This window comes from Calliphora vicina, chromosome 5, assembly GCF_958450345.1.
Source record: "Calliphora vicina chromosome 5, idCalVici1.1, whole genome shotgun sequence".
NCBI lineage: Eukaryota > Metazoa > Arthropoda > Insecta > Diptera > Calliphoridae > Calliphora > Calliphora vicina.
In genome coordinates this window covers 77,413,479-77,431,438 of record NC_088784.1, presented here as the reverse complement: position 1 = coordinate 77,431,438, position 17,960 = coordinate 77,413,479, and the positions used below count along the sequence as shown (strand labels likewise).

At 31.1% G+C, this 17,960-nt stretch overlaps 2 protein-coding genes across 5 annotated transcripts in view; one reads left to right on the top strand and one right to left on the bottom strand.

Annotated features, from left to right (window-relative positions):
* LOC135961872 (protein 5NUC) overlaps positions 1-4,213 on the top strand; it is a 47,464-nt gene extending 43,251 nt beyond the window's left edge. For all 4 annotated transcript variants that reach the window (XM_065513509.1, XM_065513508.1, XM_065513507.1 and 1 more), the window contains exons 6-9: positions 34-213; positions 274-519; positions 581-676; positions 2,661-4,213. In XM_065513509.1, coding sequence (XP_065369581.1) covers positions 34-213; positions 274-519; positions 581-676; positions 2,661-2,735 — 597 coding nt within the window. In that variant the 3' untranslated portion in view covers positions 2,736-4,213. The remainder of the gene's footprint in view (positions 1-33; positions 214-273; positions 520-580; positions 677-2,660) is intronic.
* Positions 4,214-7,035: 2,822 nt separating this feature from the next.
* Git (ARF GTPase-activating protein GIT1) lies at positions 7,036-16,359 on the bottom strand. Its single transcript, XM_065511658.1, has 8 exons — positions 15,695-16,359; positions 14,929-15,632; positions 14,348-14,504; positions 14,190-14,275; positions 13,756-14,067; positions 8,169-8,386; positions 7,633-8,062; positions 7,036-7,556 (listed from the first exon to the last, which is right to left on the bottom strand). The coding sequence occupies exons 1-8, from the start codon at positions 15,960-15,962 to the stop codon at positions 7,356-7,358; spliced, it is 2,376 nt and encodes a 791-aa protein (XP_065367730.1). The 5' UTR covers positions 15,963-16,359; the 3' UTR covers positions 7,036-7,355.
* Positions 16,360-17,960: the final 1,601 nt, after the last annotated feature.

The window sequence follows — 17,960 nt, the reverse complement described above, 5'->3', positions numbered from 1 at the left end:
ATTTACATATATAATTGTTAACTTTAATATTAGGTATCTGGCGTTATATTTGCCTTTGATCCCACTAAACCGCCCGGTCAAAGAATCGATTCTCAATTGGTGCAAGTGGGCGATGAGTATTTAAATATGCAACAGACATATAAAATCTGTATTAAAAGTTATATTTATAATGGCTGTGATGGCTTCACTATGTTTAAGGATGCTAAAGTATTGGTAGGTTTTGAAATGCAATTGTTAGTAAATATGATGTAATTATTTGTTTATTATTCTTAGATGGATGATGACTCCTGCCCTGAACTTGGTTTAACAGTACAAAATCATTTTAAAGCAATCAATCTACGTACCGGCAAAGGTGGCCATCACACTAAGCATCGACAGTCCTTGGTCACACTGTCCCGCCGTCACAGTATGGTCCAAATGTTAGATAATTTAGAATTGGATGGCCCCTCGCCCATACGCAAATTATCGGCCGGCCATCAAGCCAAATCAATAGATCTATCCAACACGAATTGCTCAAAAGTAAGAGGACATTTCATTTATTTTTGCAATATTTACAAATATTTGTTTTTTTTTTATTTAGATGTTACGTCGTGCTTCCTTAGATGATTTAGAACAGGCCAGTTGTCAATTGGCTCCCAAAATACAGCATAGAATAATACGCATACAAAATCCCGAGGTAAGCTTAAAATAATCCCAGACATCTCACCAATATTGGTTAATATATAGCTGTCCAGAAAACTGTGCCTTTTAACACTCAAGGCTGGGCATTCGCAGAGAAGTTTTTCACCTTCGTTTCCTCCTTTACACTATCCTTACAGCTACGACAATGGTCGTTAAGGGGCAGTTTCATGCTTGCTTATCATCAAATACCTCTTTAATACTTTCAGCAACCTTGATATATCCCTTCTATTACGAATTATCAGTTCCATAGTTCGTTTTTCGTTAAAGAGAACCTCATTAACTTGGCCACCCTACATGTATCTAAGTTGAGCATTGGAGATATCCAAAGCAGGCGCCAAATTATCGCATTCGTGATCGAATGAGCTATCGTATCGAAAAATAATTTCGATATCGAAATTATGATAAAATGTACAAAATTTCTTGCTCGATATCGAATGCCATAATCTCAAATAAGAAAATTATGATCAATTTTATTCGCTAATTCGTCTGTCTCGCTATCCCAAGTTCGTCACAGAAAACATCAGAACCAGAAGCAACACCAAAGCTCATTTCAGAACCGTCTGTATATATTGTTACATTTTTACCTTTATCTAGAGCTTTTAACAGCTAATGTTAATGTTCATAAGTGGAAGTTTTTACTGATGGAAATGTTTATAAACATGCTGAATGTTGCAAGCAGCCGTTACAGACAGTTAAATTCAAATCGTTAATGCAACTTCGTAACAATATCCTTCTTAGTTTGCCAATGCAAGCTGATCTCTGGACTCTATAGAGTTGGTCCCCGACATAGTTTTTTCTAGTAAGAATTGGACGTACTATATCCGTATACATCCATTTAACTATGGTGGGACTAAGTCCCCATTTTTTACCAAACATCTTACGACAGGTGTAAGGCCGACGTTGCCCTCTTAACCCTGTGTTGAATATTCAGTTTCCATGATAGTTTAGAGTCCCGGATAATACCTAGATATTTCGCATTATTTGAAAGGGGGATTTCGCAGATTTCCACCGCGGAAGTCTGAAGCCCGGAATCCTGGGGGGTTACTCCCTAATTCGATTCGAAAGGAAATCTTTTCGAATTACAATGTATTTTGCACACATTTTCTAACACTTTCGTTTTCGGATTGAGTTACGCAGTAATCCCCTGGTTTTTGTCTTTGATCTATTTTGCTTGGATTTGCCACAAGACCACTTTCCGTGCCCAAATTGTTGAGAAACCCTAAAATCATGGACATACTATCATCACATACGGAAACAATCCTGATACAAGTATCACCACATCGTCTGCATACGCAACAACTTTTATCTCTTTTTTAAGAGGGTGTTTTTAGAAAAATATTTGGAAAACCATTATTGTTTAGCTGAAAGCTAAACGCAGAATAAATTGGAAGAGATGTTTAAACACTCTGAGCAGAGTGCTTGAAGGGTGGATTCTTACCAAGTAGAAAGATGTAGGATAGCGAAGTACACACTTGAAAGATAGATGGATATCTAGCCGAAAAGAAGTATTTACGACTCTTTATGTTTAATTTAGAACTTAATGACAAGTGGAAGTATACTGCAACACATGGTATACTGCATTAATATATATTGAGGAAAACTAGGAATTGCTGGCGAAAACAATTATCAAAGATATTTACGAAAAACAAAATAAAGTCAAGGCAAAAAACTAAAGTTTCAGAATTTAAACTGATACTTGGAATTCTTTACCTTTCCATTTGTTTTATAACAAAGTTTTTTTTCATTGAAATCAGGAGGGGTTATTGTGTAATTCGATTTGAAAGAAAACATTTTCAAATGTCCATGAATAGAGCATTAAAATTCAAATTATTCCTAACCAGAGCTAGTCGACTTTGACACCTTATATTTCTTAAAGCCTATTTCGTCCTCTATGATTCGATATTTTACATTCAATCAATTTTACAGCATATTTGTTTAAAACCAAAATTTAACTATTATATATTTATATTTATTTCCAGCATTATAACCAACTACTCATGAAAAAGGAGACTTCGATTAAAAACTCCACTATCACCGAAGCTGATGATGAATAGATTTAATTCGAATAAATGTGTAAAATAAAATTTAATTCCATTAACACTTAATTAACCGATACTACTACTCCTCGTATAAACTAAAATGAACATAAAACAAAAAATATGACAAATGAAAATATAGAATTTATAAACTCAAAATTAACAAACCAAAAAAAAAACGCGCAAATTGAATGAATTTAAATTTTAAAATAGCATTTCTTTAATAATTTTATTTCGAATATACATATATAAATGTCTGTCACTGTGGTTGTTAATGTACTTTCTTTTGTTGTTTTTTATTTGTTTTAATTTATAATTATTGTTATAGAAAACCAGAATTTATTTATAACTTGAAAAAAAAAAATAACTATGCCTTTTTTATTATAAATACTAACACTAATATAATTTAGAGAAATTATAAATTTATAAACTAAACTAAAAGCTATAGTTTTGCATAGAATTTCAGCATACATTTTTAGTATTTTTGTATTTTAAATTTACAAAATGGAATTTAAAAATTTTAATTTAAATTTTATTTAAAATCTGAAAATTGTTTAATCATTTTTCCTTTAAATACATATTAAAGGGTCTTCCAATAAGGACTTCCGAACTTTGTCACTTGATAGCAATCATATTGTTGAAGCTAATCTGTCAAATCACCACGCATGACCATATACAACTACGTCAGTCCGCTGAATGGGCTATTAAGCAGTTGGAAACTTACCCTAATTTTCTTCAGAAAATCATATTCAGCGATGAGGCCCTTTATATGAACGTTCTGGGCACAATTGTTTTTTTAACCATTAATTTAACATTTATATATTATAAGGTTAAATTTGGACTAATTTTCCAAAGTCAACTATAGAAAAAAGTTCCTAATTTCCTCAAGACTATTTGCGATTATGTAAATGCAAACATACTTTTCAAATAATACTGCTAATTCCATGCAAACTATTTGCTAATTAAAATGATATTAAAAACTAAAAACCTAACAAAAAAAATACATCTTAGTTTTAAAAGAAAAGCTTTAAATACAACAAAATTATTTATACAAAATATTAAAACATCAACTGTAGGAATGAATGATGAAGAATGATGTAACAACAATGATTGTTATAAAGAAAAAAAAAATTATTTTAAATATTTGCAATGCACATTTTGAAAAGAATTTTTAGCACTGAATTATTAAATATTTTTTTTAATTTTTTTTTTGATTTATTATTAGAGAAATTTCACTTATATACATACATAAATAACATAACATAAATACATATATATAATATACTCAATCGTATTAAAATTTAGTATATAACTGTAACCCTCGTATACATACAATATATAATAACAGATACAATGTTTAAGACGATATTAAAGACAAGCTAATAAACAACATAAATAAATAGTTCTTTAATAAATTTAAAAAAAAACTAAAGAACAAATATTCGAATAAATAAAAATAAAATCCTATATCTGCTAACAGATATTTTTAGTTAAAATCTATGGTGTTTCATTTAATTAATTGATAATAGGTAGGAGGCGGATTTATGTACAAATGCATGTTTCTTCTCGAATATCCAAATAGCATAAAGGCTAATTATCTATCCGAATTACACATTTTGCTGTACGATGACATCGATTTGCTTTGTTTCCCTATTCTAATTATTCCTATTCAAATTCAATGTTGAAAATGGGAGAAGGGATTCATAAATGGACTGATAGCTTTTTTCCTAAAAGCTCAATTATAAAAAAAAATCGCTAGGAGTTTTTTAATAGGTAGGAGGCGGATTTATATGTAAATTCTTGTTTTATTTTCGAAGGTCCAAATATTCACTACGCCTACGACAGTTTCGTACTAGATTAAAGATAAAATGCAAACTTTAATCTAGTACTAAACTGTCGTAGGCGTAAGACGTCAGCCAACCACGATAAGGGTGATTATAAATATCGGAATTACACATTTTGCTGTACAATGACATCGATTTTTTTCTTTCCCTTTTCCCATTATTCTTATTCAAATTCAATGTTGAAAATGGGAGAAGGGATTCATTATTGGACTGATAGTTTTTTACTAACAGCCCAATTATGAAAAAAAATCCCTTTTCTCATTTTTTCCTTTTCAAATTCTACGTTAAAAAAAAGAAAAGGGAAAAAACTCCCGGGAATTTTTTATAATTCTCACCTCACCACTTTTGACAACTGAGTTAGGTCATTGACTGTAGAGTTTCCGATCGACATATATACAATCAAATAGGTAGTTAAAAATATTTCACTTTGCATTAATTCAGCCTTTTTGAAATTAAAAACAAAACGTTTTTCAAAACTTATAGATGGCAATCGAACTTCAGTTGAGTTGTCAGAAGGCAAACACAAATTTCTGGTTACCAATTTGGCATCAGAAAATTATAGCTTCCAGTTGCCATCTGTAATGCCATTTTGGAAAATGACAATAATGAGAGCAAAGGTAACTGTTCAATTGACTAATTTCATAGATTGCATTAGATAAATTCACGAAAAAAGGAGTTTGCTGACTTTGCTTATATATCCCTCATTTATTCCTGTCGTTGTAGACTTCGGCAAGGAAATGGTCAGTAGTTTCAATCTCCTCGACATTCTCACACATCCTATGTTCGAAAATTCGAAATTAAATTCAATTTCAATTCAATCCAATTTCGAAATTAAAAATTTTCTTGAGTTTGAATTTATTTGTAATGTATTGGGTGTTTGACTTAAAAATGAGGGATTTTTTTAAATTTTTAGCATTTATTTTGAATTGGCCATTGTTATCTATTAAGGCCAAGAACGAATCAAGCCAATTGCAGATACTCTGTTCCAAAGTGAAGCGTATCCCAGAGAGCAGAACGCTCTCGATCGATCAAAACAAATAGTACGCGGACGGGGCATGGTCTGGACTATAAAACGGGTGAGACAAAACTTCCCAACCACTTCATTTTAAATACTTTTTAACAGGTATTGCAACATGTGGCCGAGCGTTGTCATGGTGGAATATTACGGTTTCATGTCTGGACGCATATTCAGCTTTCAGCAGCTCAAAATAGACAGGACCCTTTTGCTTCCACAATTACCTTAGCTCCATGGTTATTTGGCTTTGGCGTGGATTTGGCTGGTTGGCTTCACATACCATCTCTTACATTCTTGGTTATTGTAATGAATCCATTTTTCATCGCAAATAATGATTCAGTGCAAAAATTATTTTTTTTAGCGTTCAAGCATCATTTAAAACATGCATAACAATAGTCTTTCAAGGTCTCTCGGCTTCAATTCGCAAGGTACCCAATTATTCTGCTTTTGGATGAAATCTGCTGCTCGCTAACGTTTTGAAATTGCTGCTTGAGTAGCTCCCAATCTTTTTGAGTTTTACAACAATCTTCATGCAGTAATCACCCTTATCGTGGTTGGCGTAAACGTCATACCCCTACGACAGTTTCGTACTAGATTAAAGACACAGTTTGCATTTTATCTTTAATCTAATACGAAACAGTCGTTGGCGTAAGACGTTTACGCCAACCACGATAAGGGTGAATGTCTCCAATTCTTGTTCTTCAAACTTTTTTGGCTGACCTGGGCGATCTTTTTCTTCCGTGTCAAAATCACCACTCCTGAAAGGCACAAACCACCTCTCGAACGTTGAAACTGATGGAACACATTCAACATAAGCTTTGGTGAGCAATCGCTGTGCTTCAGCGGCACTTTTTTCAAATTAAAGAAGTAAAGCAAAACTTCCCGCATATGATGATTCGTTGGCACAAATTCGACATTTTCGAAGCAAAAAAACTTCTTTGTTTAAACTATAATGTTCAATAACTAAGTGAGAATAAATGATAAATATGTGCCCTTGAAAATGACATATACAGGTCTGTTACAAAATTCCATTCGGATCGAAAATGGAATTAATTCCGCATTTTGCTTCTTTCGGAATGAAACCACTTCCAAAGTGGAATTAATATTTCTTTGTATTTATTTGTTTTTCTAAAAATGTTAATCAATTTCTGTACCAAAAACTTCACTTTTGTTTTAATATTAAAAACGTAGAATTATAATCAGAAACAGAACTGTTAAATATTTTTTTAATTAATATGTTACACGGAATATGAAGAACCTAAAACGAAATCGATCGGTATAAAAACTACGGAATTAAACCATTCTGAATAAAATGTGTGACAGGCCTGATAAATTATAAAAAACAAAATTCGTGTTCAAATGGCAATGTTGAGGTCCATGAAAATTCTAAAAAATTGTTTAGTTCCTGTAGAACTCCAATTAAATACATGCCTTCTTTTTTAATATTAAACAAACTTCCTTTTTTATAATTTTATATAAATTATTTCATTTATTTAAGGCATATTAAAATTGTTATTGTTGGAAGAACATGTTAATGCTTTTTTCGGTTTCTTTTTTTACTTTTCGATTTTTATATTTCGATATTCTTTAAAACATTTAAAAAAACTGATTATTAATACAGATTGACGAAAAACGTAATCAATTTTAAAATAAATGTTAAAATTTATGTATTATTAAATGCTAAAAAAAATTATAATGGGATTGTTGTTAAGAAATTTGTTGTAAATAGCTATAGTATGTACTAGTGTTATACTATACTATATATTACATACATACAACTCATTCCAATTGTAAAACTAAAGTTTTTGTGGCACTGGCAATATAATACGCACATTCACGTACATCTTTTGTATATTTCTCAATGGCGGCTTTATCATTCGTATCGAATGAATTGCGTAAATTTTCACAACTATGTTGTATTAAAATGTTATTACGCGTTAATTGCATTAACGTTTCCCGTATAGTTTCATTGCAGTTATTCTGAAAGTAGTAAGAAATTAATTAGTAAAAATATATGAAAATGTTAAAGTAATAAAAGTGTATCTGCTGCACTAACCGGTGTAGTAAAAACATTGATTAATTCCAAGACAGCGGCTCGTATGCGTTCAGCACAGGGTACTAAGGTTTCGCGATTGTTGGGATCCTGCATTGAATGTATCAACTCCTTAAGGCGATGCGTTACAATGTCTGTCTTTTGATTAACTTCCTCGGTAAATGATTTGTCCGCGGCCATTTGATACATAGAGGTGGTATTACGTGTGTCTGCATTTGTTTTCGTTAGACTGGGCTGAAGACGTCGTTCATACATACTGGCTGGTCGTTTAATGGTCGATTGTTGTGAGTTCGTAGCCGATGAAGAGGACGATGCTGATGCTGCCCCCGTCCCCTGAGTTTGACCTGTATTGCTGTTGTTCGTACCTAAACTTGTGTTTAAGCCTTCAGGCAAAGAATGGGGTTCATGATCATTTTCAGTGTTTTCAATACGCCTTAAGTTAAAATTGACAATATTGCAAAATAAAAATAAAAATGAAAAAAATAAAACAAAATATAAATTAAATGCAAACAAAGAAAACAAATAATAAAATTCCTCACAATGGTTCATCATAAACACTGTTATTTGATGCTGATTTCGATGGCTGTTGAGCGGTGGAAAATTTTGATTTCAATTCGGTATTTTCACTGGATAACTTTTGTACAACATTCTTTAATTGATTGATTTCGGTAACGTAATCATTGATTTGTTTACGTAAAGTCTGCATTTCATAATTTGTCATTTCATCGTGTGGTTTGGCTGATTGATGTACAATAGCCTTAAAATAAAACAACAAATAGAAACAAAAATAATAATAATAAAAAAAATTATAAAAATAAAAAAATAAATAAAAATATATAATACTAGTTTAACTAAAAGTGGTAATTACTATTTAAATAAATTTGTGTTTTTTTTTATTCTTTCTGTAGGTGTAAAAGCTTTTTATTGTTAATTGACTTACAACTACTATTCTATATTTATTACATTATCAAAAAGAATTTCAGTTAAAATACATATCATATTAAGAAATAGAAAAGTTTTAATTTTATTTTTATAAAAAAATGTTTCACTACACATCTCTAGTTATAATTATATTAATGTATTGTATGATTTCAATTATAAATTCTAGAAATAGTTATAACAGATTACAACGTTACAAATGACTGTGATATTTCAACATTTTCACACACTCTTGACTTGTTTAAAGCGCAAAACGTTTAACTACTAGATAAACTCGAGTTTTAACAAGTAAGAGAGCTATATTCGGCTGTGCCGAATCTTATATACCCTTCACCAAATTATACTTTAAAATAAATTTGTTTAAATATTTTTAGGTAAACAACATTTTATTTTTTTTAATTGTTTTTCAAATTTTTTTTTTTTTAATTTTTTTTTAAAATTTTTTTTCCAAATTTTTTAAAAAAAATTTTTTTTAAAATTTTGATTTTGACCCATTGTAGGTCCAACTTACTATAGCCTTATCTACATCGTTGCAATGGACTTTGAAATATCTATCATTAGATATCCATATTGTCTATATTAATGACTTAGTAATCCAGATATAGATCAAAAATAGGTCAAAAATCGAGGTTGTCCCGGTTTTTTGCTCATATCTCCGTTATTTATGGACCGATTTTGCTGATTTTAAATAGCAAACTTCTCGAAAGCATGTCTGACAGAATTATTGAAGATTTGGATCCCGAAGATATCTGGGGTCTTCAGAAAATTGATTTCAACAGACAGACAGACGGACAGACAGACGGACATGGCTTAATCGACTCCGCTATCTATAAGGATCCAGAATATATGTATATACTTTATAGGGTCGGAAATGAAAAATGTAGAAATTACAAACGGAATGACAAACTTATATATACCCTTCTCACGAAGGTGAAGGGTATAAAAACGTACCACGCACCAGTCTCTGCTCTTTGTTAAATGGATGAATACAAAAATTATTTTTTTTTTTGTATCTATGTATATTAATTTAAAAGATATAAAATTTCCAAAAGTCCATTCTTATTGTTTCTATATGGAAAGAGGGTAACCTTGAGTCCAAATTATATGCCTCTAGCATCAGGCATTTGGTGATAATTTGGTGATAATTATGAATTTATATTATTGGAAAATATGCGCCTAAAATATGCTTCAAAAAAATCAAAATATGACCTAAAAATTTAAAAAATATGCACTTATATTTTTGTGCAGAAACATAAAATAATTAAGTATGGAATTCGAAATGTCCAAAAAATACACAACACTGTTGCCAGCAGTTAGAACTCTTTAAATTATACCAGGAATTAAACAATTAAAGTTCTAAAACTATTTTTAAAATAACTTTTCTTCTGAAAAAAAATAAATATCTATATTAGATGTAATATCTTGGTATGAATACTTGTTTAAAGCCATAGAGCTTTTATATTGTGACTTTCCTTTTAAAATCATCAATATTTTGATCATGCTGTAAAGTAGCACCCAACCTTAATTTTTATCTCGTAATAACCCAGCAATTAAGCAATTAGTAAATGTATCCCTTGCAGACGGAAATTGTTAATAATGTCTCATCACTTGGCTGACTCCAATTCATATATTTTGGGTCATTTGATGTGCTATTTGTAATGCAGAGAGAAGTCAATTGGTTACTTTATACATCCCATGTAATCTAGCATAAAGACAATTGTCACTTAAGTGTATCTATGTAATCTATAGTGTAGGGACTTTAAACTTTAATTGTGTAGTGCATTTGTCTCTAAGTTATCCAAAATCACTAGTTTACGACAGTCTAGTAGAACAGCTTGGAAATGACTGTCAGGAGCAGTTACTGTGTAGGTGAAGTTACTAAATCTTTCGATAACGAAATTTCTTATAAATCGAATTTGCAATGAAAACAAATATGAATGTTTTCGACACATTTAATGAATTTTTGATACTTAAAAAAACTAAACTTTTTTGAAGAAAAATGTTTTGAAATGATAATTTTCAATTACTGATAGAGAAATGAAGAAATTAATGCCAGTTTCTGGATGTCGAAAGAAGTTAGTCGATAAAATTTACAGCTATTTCTATAACAAATTCGACAAAAAAAATTTAGTTGAAACATTTTTCAACAAAATTAACAACAAAAAATTATATTTTTATTAAAAATTTGCATAATATGCATTTTGAAGTAAAATATAACAAAATATGCACTAACAAATCGATGCCATTTTGCAGCAAAATGTGCAATTCGGATAGATAGTTAGTCTACATTGTATTTGGACGTTCGAGAAAAAACATACATTTGCATATAAATCCGACCACTAGTGATAATACAATGGAAACTTTTTTGAAAACTATATTCCGTAATTTCAGTTTTCAAAAACATGACCTGATAACTTCTAATTTACTAGGATTTCTATTAAAAAGTAATATTAAATTGAAGCGAAAAGCTATCTGTGATAAATTACCAATTAATAAATCAGCAATTTATTATTGTGGGATTTTTTTACAATTTTTAGCTTTTATTTTAAAACAGTTGTACCACATAAATTTATTCTAGCAATATGTATATGGTTTCCGAGCCATAAGAACTGTCCATCTTATGAGACCATGAACGAATCAAGCCAATATCGGATACTCTGTTCCAAAATGAAGAGTATCCCAGAGAGAGAGCGTTCTGCTTAGATCGAAACAAATAGTAGTCTGACGGGCACGATCTGAACTATAAAGCGAGTGAGGAATAATTTCCCAATAACTGGAATATTACGGTTTCATATCTGGCCGCATATTCTGGGCATTACCTTTCAAGGTCTCTCGGCTTCAATTTTCCAGTTTTTGGATGAATCGTGCTGCTCGAAAACGTTTAGTAATTGTTGCTTGAGTATATAACAATGATTTTGCAAATTATTGTTGAGTTTAACAGCAATCTTCACTAATTACACAGTCCAACAGCATTTTTGGAACAGAATAGCGACCCTATAATTCTGAAATGGCATGTTGAGTAGATCATTTTTTGTAGAATAAACTTATTGTCCAGCTGGTCTGAATTTTTTACATTTTTTTTAAAAAAAGTTTTAATTTTTGATCGAATAGCTGATATTTAAAAAAAAATTCGACTCTTCATATCTAAAAAATCAAAAAATGATCGAACAGAATTAAAAAAAACCTAAATATCTCTTGAATTAAAAGAGATAACTTACATATGTATGCATGTTTTTTGTATATCTTCGTAAGGACTATTTATATTTTAAATTTCAGATCATTCGGATCTACTTAAATTTTTGGATATTTTTTTTTTAAAAAATGTGAGACAAAGCGTAAAGAGCTTTATTTGTATCTTTAGTGACCCCCACTGAAATTTTCCGGCAAAAATTTTCGTAGAATATTTTGATCCTTAAATGTCCTTTTTGAAAGGACCTTTTTTTAATTTTCTCGAAAAAATGGACAAATTGACCGCTAAAGAGAGGAGCTAGAGGGTTAAGATCTTCCACAAAAATGATCCCGATAAAATTCCACAATATAACTCTGACAATAAGAATTCTTTCAGACATTAACTTACAAAAATTTTTCAGATAGTATCAAAAAATTAAAACTTTGTCCCACTGTAAAAAAAAATTCAGACCAAATTTCAGAATTATAGAATCGCTATTCTGTTCCAATCAAAAATTCTCAATTTGTTGGACAGTGTTATTATTCTTCATACTATTTAGGCTGGCCTGGACGATCTTTGTCTTCCGTGTCAAAATCACCACTTCTGAATCGAACAAACCATCTGTCGCACGTTGAAAACAATGGAAGACATTCACTATAAGCTTTGGTGAGCAATCCGAGTTCTTCAGCGACACTTTTTTTCAAATTACAGAAGTAAAGCAAAACTTCCCGCATAGGAAAATTCGAAATACATATTCGAACAAAAAAAAATTGTTGTTTACACTATAATGTTGAATAACTAAGTGTAAATAAATGGCAGATATGTACCCTTTAAAATGACGTAACAAAACAAAAACCGCGTTCAAAAGATACGCCATACACCCAATAAAAAACGGTGAATAAACAATATCAAATGAGTGGTATTTCAAAGACCTTTCCAAGGCGATTAAATATTTTCAACGAAAAAAATATTTTTTATACAAAACATTGTTCACCAATAAATTTGTATGATAAAAACTTGTTTAGCTTAAAAAATTTCACCATGAGTGGTTAGGATATATATAAGTTTGTCATTCCGTTTGTAATTTGTTGTGAATTTTGAACAATTTAATTTATTATGAAAGTACAATATTACACAATTTTTAATTGCAAAAGGTAATATTATTCAATGATTTCCATTCATATCCATCTAAAAATTATAGTAATTCTTTAGTTAAAACCTGAATTTCCAACGAACCTTTATACGTCTATCATCCACTACCCATTTGAGAACCAATCGATTGTGATGAGGGGTTTTTTTCAATTCACACACACATAAATTAATCATTATTATAGAGTCCGTAAAAAAAAAAAAAACAAGTAAAACTTAAATTAATCTCTGGTGAGTTTGAGATCTTTTTTATAGCGACAAATTGCATAAACAATTTTTAAATAACAACGCCATACTGAAGATTTTTTATTGACCGCTAAGCAAATTCTTTTAGACGATTCGACCATTACGGAATGCCGCGTTCAGTGTCACTAAATCACTATTAATTCATGTTCAAGTCTGTGCACACAAAGTCAGTTGTAACATTGCACTCTTGTGGGTGTGTAAATATGCATGTGTTGTGATTATGATTATAATAAATATATTTTTAAATTGCTATCATTTTTTTTGTTTTGTTTTACTAAATCCAATTGAAAGTATGTAAAGGTTTTATCTAAAAATGAACTAAAACTATAAAAATGTTTCATATAACATTAAAAGCAAAAAACAAAGCACACAGCTCAGATTTTTTTTCAAAAAAAAAACATTCTTAAACTATAAATTACTAGATTCATTAAAATGTTAAAAATTGTTGAGCTTTAAATATAAAATATTATAGTTTATACCATAATTAGACATACATATGTATGAATTGCAGTTAGCAGTTGAAAGAGTATAATAGTTACGATTGATTATAAATTTACTACAATGTGTTGTTATTAACCAAAACTGTTATTGAGTTTTAAGATCTTTTGACGCATTAAATTTACCTGCTGTGCTATAGGCGGCATTGGTTCATAATCATCATCAGCTACTGGATCATAAATTGGTTCATCATCCGATAGATTTGGATCATGATAATCACTGTTGCCAGCCATACCAGATGTTGTTAAATTATTAATATTATAAAAACCAGAAGCGTTATTGTTATTATTAGCCATGGCAGATGATGACGACGATGTGTGCGGGCCATCTAGAGGACGTAAGTTCGCCATATTTTGACGTCGACGTGCATCAATTAAAACATCCGTTAGCAAGCCATTAAATTCAGCACGAGTAAAACGTGCCAGCTTTTGACGACCCTAAATTAAATGAATCAATTTGTATTTGAAAATTTCACAGCAATTGTGCATGAAAATTAAATTAATTTGCTTGCAATTGCATTTTTTTATTTACAAAGAAAAATAGTGATTGTTTTCCATACCTGATTACGTGTGGCACTTAAAAATGGATTTGCTGGTAAAAATGGCACTGCAACATTTTCACCATTCATGGTGGATGTAGCCCATACTGAAAGTTATTGAAATATTTAGTGTTATTTGTTATATTTTTCTTAATTCTTTAGTAGTGATTTCTACTTACTGGCCTCATTTTCTCTACGATCAACTTCATCGTATAGATCCATTACAAGCTCTTCGAACATTTTATTGGGCACTAATTGTAAACGCCCTCGAGCTATTTTCAATTGTTCACTTATTTCAGCGGTATTTGAGTCGGGTATAATTAGATGGCGGCCAGTCTATTTAAATATTATGATTTTCAATTTAAATGTTTATTTATTAAATTAAAAATAAAATTCAATTGAAATGTAATCGAAAATATTGACCAATTTGGTGCAATTTAGTACCAATTTTATTTGAATTTTAGACCAATTTGCTACTAACGACTATTTAAATATTATATTGATTTTGAAAGAACTTGTTCTCTTTAATTTATTTACTTAAAAATGAAATTGTTATCATAACTATTGGCGTAATTTATTCTAAAGGTTTATACATTTTAAAAGAATTTGCAATAACAGCAACAAAACACTATTAATTCCAAAAAAATATTTACGCCAATCTTTACACTCAGTGATTAGGCATATTTGATTTGCAATTATTTTAAAATGTAAAATACATACACATGACTCATTGTTAGAGTATAGTAGTTAATTAACTTACCGTATGGTCTGGTTTCTTGCCACCCAAAAACATTATAATACGATCGCTGACCTCATACATGCCATCTAATAAACGTTCAGCAATTAACGTATGATTATTGGCTTTGGCAACCTCAAGCGGTGTTAAGCCATTGCCATCAATGGCATTTATATCGGCTCCATAAACAATTAACAGTTCAATTTGTGAAGCCTGTCCAAATTTAGCAGCCACATGTAAAGGTGTCGAACGTTTCTCCTCATGGAAGAAATTTGGATCAGCACCTTGCACCAACAGACGTAAAGATGTCTCTAAGTTACTGGTACGTACACTGGCATGTAGTTGTTTGCTTAATTCATGTTCTAAATTAGCACCAGTGATGTCATCGTCAGTATCTTGGAAATTAGGCTTTAAGACAAAAGCCAATTGTACATGTTTGGCATTGATGAAGTCTGATTTGTTGGGATGTAAAGGGTCTTTTGGGGAGGGTTTGCGTATACGCGGTATGCCCTTAGGACCCGATGAAGTAGTTCCATCTAGTAAATGATGTTCCCATACACTGTTGGCACCGTGAGCATTTAAAGAATTGACAAAATTCAATACAGAAGGTTCCCATGTACCCTGACGTAAAGATTTCACTATGGATATGTGTCTACCCAAGCTGCGATGTACTGAGCAACAGTCGGAGCATAATAAAATGCCGCGATTTATAGAGGCCCACGAGGGATCTGTGTAAAAATGTGTACATACATATTTATTAATGAAATAGGTGTTTGCTTATAATAATTACCTGTAGCTCCACAATCTCCGCAGACTTCCGTTTGTATACGTGTTTTGCTACGAGACATTTTAGAATTTTTCAGACTATTACTATTGCTGCCACCACTGCCACTTAAACTTCCACGCTTATCGTTGCGTATACCTTTAATGCCACTCAAGGAGTCCCGCTTCTCATTGGCTGCTGCACTGCTACCGCTGCCACTGTTGATATTGCCACCACCCGCGTTTGCTATAAATAGCTTTTTATGCGCTTCAACAACACTGCTGGCGAAACACATTCATGCCCTTTTACACAAAACTATTAAAACCATAAAATTCTTCACTACAACTAACTATGTTGCAACACTTGCTGTTTCCGTTTTCTTTTTTTTAATTACATTTACAGAAAACACCCACAATCATTTTATGTATATGAACTGGGTATACAATTGCGAGGGAGTAGTAGTTACAATAAATGTAATTGGGAATACTAATGTTTTCGTCTGGATTTTTTTAGTGATCTTATAACTGGCTTTATCGAAATTTAAATAGCTTTATTATGCTAAAACTTTATGTAATTATCGCTGGGTGTGCACTTTATTATTGTTTTATTATTAAATAATTACTTTTTTAACACAATTATCATAAAATTATGATTTTTTTGAGAGAAATGCACTCCCGTTTATATATTCTTCTTCTTCGTCTGACAAGATTTCATTCATGCAGAAATGATAACATGATTACTTGCAAAATGTCAGGGCACGGAAAACGACACAATGGGTGGCAATGGTATATAAATAAGTAAGGGATTCCGTTTGTAATTTCTCCATTTTTCATTTGCCACGCCATAAAGGATATATATTCTTGATCGTTATAGATAGGGGAGTTGATATTCTCCTATTTTTGATCTACATATATCTGGATTACTAAGTCAATAATATATACACTATAGAAATTTCAAAGACCTTTCCACCGACGTACACATCTGCTCAAAATAATAGATACACCAAAATTTATTTTTTAAAAACGAAAAAAAATAATGGTATATTGTAAAATTATAAAAAAAATTCAGTCGATTTTTATTTATAGTTAAAAGGAGAGTAAAAAACAAAAACAAAATATTTCATAATTAATAATAAATATTATAAAGTAAATTAAATTTCTTAAATTTCGAAAAATTTGGTGCTCATAATAATAGATACATTTTTAAAAATTCTTATTAAACAAAAGCTAATAAATTTTATCTTAAAAAAAATAGTTTATTATTAAAGTAAAGCTAGTATCCAGTATATCCACCTTTGTTTTGTAAAACTTTCTCCACTCTTCTGGGCATACTGGATATCAAGTTCTGACACTTCTCCAATGGAATCTCGTACCATATTTTTTGCGTTTTCTCCCATAAATCGTCTTTATTTTTGAAAACTTCCTTCGAAAGCCTTATCTTTAATTCACTCCACAAGTTTTCTATTGGGTTTAAACCATGGGATTGGCTGGGCCAGCTTAAAACAGGTACGTTATTCTCCAAGAACCAGTTTTTAACTAATCTTGAACTATGTTTTGGGTCGTTGTCCTGCTGGAATGTCCATATTAATGGCATATTTTCCGATGCATATGGAAGCATTACGTTTTCCAATATGTCTCTATACCCACTAGCATTCATGGTATCTTCTATTCGGAATATCGGACCAACACCATTCCATGAAAAGCAACCCCAAACCATTATGTTTCCCCCGCCATGTTTTACCGTCTTTTTTGTAAATTTAACGTGGAATTCTTTTCCTTTTGGTCGGCGTACATTTCTTTGGCAGTCGTTTCCAAACAAATTTATTTTTGTTTCGTCGCTCCATAAAATATTTCTCCATTTTTTTTCGCCTTCACACCCGGACCATTGTAAGTGCTCTTTAGCAAATTCTAATCTTGTCTTGATATTTTTTTGGCGCATTAGTGGCACTTTTCTGGCAATTCTTCCCGGCAATTTAGCTTGTAAAAGACGACGACGAACTGTTTGTGGACTGATTTCGTTACATAGCTCCGCAGAAATAGCTTTCGATGATATGAAAGGGTCTTTTTTAACCATAAGGACGATCCGCCTATCTGTTTCTGGACTGGTTTTCTTTGGTCTACCGCGAGTTTCTCTTTTTTGTTTTTTAGATAAAGCATTTTGGACAAAATGTAAAGATCTTCCTATGCTCTTTGCTATTTCCCGTAATGATTTTCCTTGATTTCTCATCGTTTGAACAATTTTTTTCTCATCTTCGGTACAATGATGATTTCGTCCCATTTTCTTCAAAAGAGTC